Below are 6012 nucleotides of genomic sequence, written 5' to 3' on the forward strand. Positions count from 1 at the left end.
CCTCACCAGGGCCCCACACCTGCCCCGCGGGGGGGGGGGGGGGGGGGTCGTAAGGATTTACAACTGTCGGGGTGGGTTCTATCTGAGCGGCGAACCAATAATAACATCTGTATTCATTTTAAAAAGGGAACTTGAAACCATAGCGTATCGCTAATGGCAGATAAGCGATCCGGCAACTGCAGATTAGACCGTGCTGAGGTTAAAGACTGTCAGCAAATGTCAGCAACTGAATCTGATAAGAGGACAATAATGTCTCATTACTGAAGGATCGCTGACTCTACTGAACGGCTCCACCTGGTTACATCCTAGCAAAGACAGTGGGACCAGGTTTCCTGCTTAAACCTTGAAAATGTACTTTAATAGCAGTAAAATAAGACATTTTAATAAGTAAAGCTAAATCTTACACGTGTACGGCTTGCATTAATAAAACTCACCACTAGTGCTGCAACTAACGGTTACTTTAATCATCGATCATCTATTTCCGTCTATAAAATGTCAGAAAACAGTGAAACATGTCTGGTGTAATTTCCCATTGGCTAAGGAGACGTCTTAAGAGGCCTTGTTTTGTCCGACCGACTGTCCGAACGCTCTTCTAGCAAACTATCCAACTGAAGCAAGGCAGAAAGTAATCGGAAACGCCACAGAACAAAAAGAAGGAAAAAAAAGAAAGCGTTGCTGAGCATAGCAACAAAGTCAGCAGCAGTGATGGTGGTGATGGTGGTAATGGTGATGGTGGTGATGGTGGGTGCAGGCTAACCGCTCCTCAGGCCCCGACAAGACACGGAGCTGTGCAGGCACCGAGTCAATAAACAACAGAGATCCCTCCAGACGAGACCGGCAACTACGAGGGCCCACGGACCGACTGAAACGGGGAAGAAGGGGGAAAAAAAACACAACGAGATCTCCAATCACAACCACAGGGTCCAACCAGAGTCAGCACAAACCACCAACACATGAGCCAGCACGCACAAACACACAGCAGCTCCAGCACACGGGTCATTAGGGGCAGTAATCATCGTTTAAGGCGAGGAGCTCGGGCCCTGCATGTTTATTTGGCTTTATTGATGACAAGGAGCCAACGGGGGGAGGGGGGTCATTATGAACTGTGCGTATTTTCCGGTCCGACCACAGAAACTTCAGAGAGACTCAGTTTTCCTGCACACACACACACACACACACACACACACCAAACATTTAATGTCGCAGCTCAGAACAATATTAGCCGACACCACATCTTAGGAGCTATGATAACAGTGGCCGTGTTTCTTTCATCAGTCTCTCCCTCCGGCTGGCGAGAGTGTTGCTTCTGGCGACCGCTGATTCATGACTTCTTTAAAAAGATTCCAATCAACACATTTCAGAAGCTAAAAATAAAATGAAGCTGAAATTGAGCCAGTTTTTCCCCACCAATTTACTTTAGGAATGAGAAGAATAAGCAGAGTGAAATGCAAGAAAGAAAAAAAAACATGCAGCTTTGCTTTTCCTCATTTCTTCTGTGCTGCTTTTTATGACCGCGTTTAGTCAGACTCATCTTAGAGGCACCGTGCTCCTCTTACACATCTTCAAAGACGGCAGACCTAAATCAATTAATAATTCTGGGGGTCATGAGCTGGAGGTCAGAGAACCGAGGAGACGGGAGCATCACAGCTAGAACTGACAAAGGACCCCAAAACTAAGCTATTGGGGTGGCCATGAGTGTGACCTCAGAGAGAGAGCAAGAAGATCCTCCCCCGGGGAGAAGAGCACTCTGCGATGGCGAGAGTGCAAACTGCACAGAGCAAAAGAGGACTCTCAAGTTCAAAAGGCTTCACCTAAACCTGAATAAACATGGTCTGATAAATGAGCAGAAACCAGAGCCGGGGAGGACCTTGAGAAATCCTCCCCCCGGTCTCACAGCTTGTGCTACCACTCAACCTCTGTGATGTGCACAAACACACCGAGAGATCGGATTATTCTGCTCTTCTTTTTCTGCTCCACGCTTTGTTTCGCCGTCGAGCAGAAAGCGTTGCTGCAGCCGTGGCAGATTAGAATAACGGCCGTATAAAGCCTCAGACAATAGTGAAGGTATGCAGTTAAAAACGTAACTTTCATTGCTTCTCTACGGGGCTCGATAATATAAAAGAACGTTTTCCAGAATCAGCATCATGTTAAGACTAACGGTGAACTGGTTGGATTACAGGTTCCAGTGTAAATAAACGGAAATGTGTGACGCCATGACAGTTTGTCCAGAGGATGGAAAAACATTCTGCTCATCGTGTATCCATCTTTATCACAATTCTTTAAGAGTTTTTTTTTTTTTTAAAACAGGATGATATCAATGCTCAAAGATCAATGTTGGTACCGGCCTCATGAACCCAGAGCTGGTGTCTGGCTATAGCTTTATTAAAATATAGAAAATCTAACTGATGTTCAAAGCAATGGCCGTGTGCTCCACAGTTATGCCGTACACGGACACACAACTCATATATAAAAAAAACCTTCAATGATTTTGTCTAGCTATGAACTACAACTCGCTCTCAATCATTAAGTCACCCAACAGAAACACGTTGAACCAAAACACGAGATCATTTCACGCTATTGCTTCAATTCGATCATCATCTCGAGGCTCAAACTATACTTAAAAAAACACTACAGCCACAAATCACTTCCTTCATAACAGAGCAGGATAACAGATAAAGCACACGATGTCGGGGATTACACTAGATGTTGCAATGCTGTGCACAGATGTTCGTGGAACATCAAACCTCAGCAGTGCCATTAGTGAAACAAACAAGACATCGCAATCAAACGCTGTGGTGGGAAAAACACAAGACAGCAGGGCTGAAGTCATTAATACTGATAGTCCCGTAACATTGTCTTATAATATGATAAAACCATAATGACGTATGAATGTGGTTATAGCGGTTTACCGCTTCAACAGCTGTGCACAAAAGAGCTTTATTGTAATCCACTCAAAAATGATGTCAAAAATCCCAACAGGACTGTAAACGGCTACCCGACACTAAACAGACAGATTCCAACCCACACAACGTACTCCGGTGTTTATCTAGGCGTCACCCTTTCATCCCCTCTGAATCAGAGCACTCGGAGAACCGGGACCGGTGTGCAGCCAAACAGCCTCCGGGCACAGCAGGGTTAATAACCGGCAAGCGTCTGGATTTGAAAATGAAGCAGCGGCGGGGGGGCATATACAGAAAACAACCCTCCTGGTATCTGCTCACAGCAGCTCTCCAGATGAAAGAGGACGCATGCTGCAGATCAGCTTTATGGGCCTTCTAATAGAAGCAGTGGAACACCGGTCACCATCCGTTTGTTGACCCGTGGTGCACAAGTCAATAAATCTGGACCCACTATTGAATTCCATCACGAAGTTTTGATTGCACGGCTCTAAAAGCATCGTGAGGCGAATATTAGTTTAGTGCACGGGCGTACGAATTATTAATGCGGCAGGAGAGCTGAGATGCGTCTGAGGAGAGACGAGCGTGTTGCCTAAACATTTTGCATCTACCTCGGCAATAAGCCCGTTCTTCACATAAATACTCCAGGAGTGTGATCGCCTTGATGAGGGTGGGGGGAATGGAAGAGAGAGAGAGAGAGATGCTGCATTCACATTGTGGACTTTTACTCCACGAGTAGCTTTCATCTCGTCAGAGCTGCTTCGGGCGCACGGTCAGCCCACAAAGAGAAACCAGATCAAGATACAGAAAACCCCAAAAGACCGGGGCGGCAGAACAGAACAGTTACTGTATAAGAAAAATTTTAAAAAGAAAGATCTGGGTAAATATTTGACCACAGTGGCCACGACCCAGCAGATCAGACAACCCTCCAGAAACATGGTGTGTTTGGTGTGGACTGCTTCATGTGGGAATAAATATATATATATATATATATATATATATATATATAAAAATAAAATGTTCATTCACCACCATTCCTGGCCTTTGCAGTGTTTCGACACACCGAGAGAGCCCTGGTAAAAATAGGACATTTTCTAAAGCGGGCTGACATGACAGTACCTGGCTTGGCTCTATTCATTAAATCTTATAAACACAAACCAGCAGCAGCCTCCGTCTCCCCTGCTGCCTGCACACAGAGGACACATTCATCCCAGAGTGGGCACCATGAGAAGCCTGGGAGGAGAGGGGAGGAGGAGGGGGACAGACGGACACTTCAACTTAAAGGAATTTTTTCAGCCACTCTGGCTATCGCGGCTGTGTTGAAGGCCCGGGCAAAAACACAATCTGCGCTCGTCTGCGTCTCAGTCCACATGTGGAGATCTGATAAAACAGACTCCGCTTTGACATGATGAGCGGTGAGTTAATGAGCCGGATCCCTGGCACGATAAGAGCATTCCTCGCACCAAACCAGGAAGGATCCTTACGTGACTTTCTTCTCACTCTGCAGGCCGAAGGTTATGAACTTTCAAAAGGCTTCCACAATGTGTGTGTGTGTGTGTGTGTGTGTGGGGCGTCAATGTTAATTTTTCTTTCTTTGTTGGGGAAAAAAACAACACTCAGGCAGACGCCCAGCACTGCTCTCCAAGCCGTGCATATGAATGGCACTCATGAAGCATGCTCAGGGAGGCCGTTCAAACATGCAAACAAGAGTTATGAATATGATAATCACACACGCCGCGTCCAATGTGTTGTGTGAGGATGGAAGTATGATCCAGGGAATACATAATGACATGGCGAGGCTTGCCTTCAGTGGAAAGTGGAAACCTATCATTCCCCTGCTCAAATTGAATCAGTGTCAGTAGAGTAATATAATATAACAGACGTGTTGTTTGTATTTGGGTGTTTTTTCGAGTTAAATCCCTTGGATGAAATAATCATTTTGAAGCCAGAGGCCTGAATTTGTCTTCCCCCCCCCAAACTGGGGTCAATGGGGGAGGGGTGTCCCCCCCCTTCCTCCATTGACCCCCCACACATGTAATGTATTAAACACCTTAAATTTCATTATAAAGCGTTTCTCTGAAGTAGTGAATGACAAAAAGCAGATGCATCTGTGTCTCTCTCTCTCTGCAGTGTTTCTGGTGTGTCTCTCACAGGCAGTGAGCAAAGAGGACTAACTTAAAGCCAACAACAGCCCCAAAGAAAAGCATGGAGGTCAATGTCGTGGTCCGCAGTGATTGTAGTTTTCTCCCTACAGCCTCTGAATGACTAGAAATCAATGAAGTGTATGCGCACAGTGTGTTTGAAGTGTACAGTAGCTTGGTACCAACCTTGGAGGCAGATAATACCGACGAGGTACATCGGTGTAATCGCTGCGGGGCTTCTCCTGCCTTCCCTCCGCCGGGTCTCGCTCTCTCTCGGTAGATCCATGAACCGTCCTGGTTGGTGCTCGGCGGGTCCCCGGTTCTGCTCTGTTATCCGTCGGCTACGTGGAGAGCCGTGGGGGCGAAAGTGGAACGAGAAAAAGAGATCCGCGCGTCACCGTGTGTGCGTGCAGGTAGACCAACCCCCGTTACCTGCGCAGGTCTCCGGGGAAGCTAGACGGCCCGCTCACCTGGTTGTTTTGGAAACTAGCAGGAACAAGGCGGAGAAACATGTGGTGGACGGACGGACGCCTCTGTGTTTACGGGCCAGCCAGGCGACACGGCTTAACGAGTTGCGACCCGCCGAAAGTTTGAAGCAAAGTTTAAACTTCCAGGTAGCTTAAGGTACGGAGGGGCTGGTGTGAATTTAGGCCGCTGTGGTTCATTACAACCCGGTGTGTGTAGCCGCCGTCTGCCTGCGTCCAGAGCCGCCAACCGCCGGGGCCAGTTCAGTCAGCAACAAGAGGGAGTTTCGCTCCGCGGTGTTTCCAAGTTGGCTTCCTCCCACTCGCCTGTGTGATTTTTTTTACACCAGCGTCAAGTGGGCCGAAACAATACATGTGAGTTCCTGTGAGGACTTTCAAAATAAATGTTAGAACGTGCGATTTCTTCCATGTTTTCTCAAAATTTGTAGCAAGAGTACTTTACAATTGTTTCATGTTGTGTAGAGACATTAGCCTGCTAGAAAAAGCAAA

At 46.9% G+C, this 6012-nt stretch overlaps 1 protein-coding gene across 1 annotated transcript in view; it reads right to left on the reverse strand.

The window, feature by feature from the left end:
* Positions 1-5724, reverse strand: part of ptk7b (protein tyrosine kinase 7b) — a 64416-nt gene extending 58692 nt beyond the window's left edge. Inside the window, exon 1 of the mRNA XM_079169463.1 lies at positions 5225-5724. Coding sequence (XP_079025589.1) covers positions 5225-5324 — 100 coding nt within the window. The 5' untranslated portion in view covers positions 5325-5724. The remainder of the gene's footprint in view (positions 1-5224) is intronic.
* Between the last annotated feature and the right edge of the window lie 288 nt (positions 5725-6012).

Source organism: Pholis gunnellus, assembly GCF_910591455.1.
Source record: "Pholis gunnellus genome assembly, chromosome: 11".
NCBI classification, from domain to species: domain Eukaryota; kingdom Metazoa; phylum Chordata; class Actinopteri; order Perciformes; family Pholidae; genus Pholis; species Pholis gunnellus.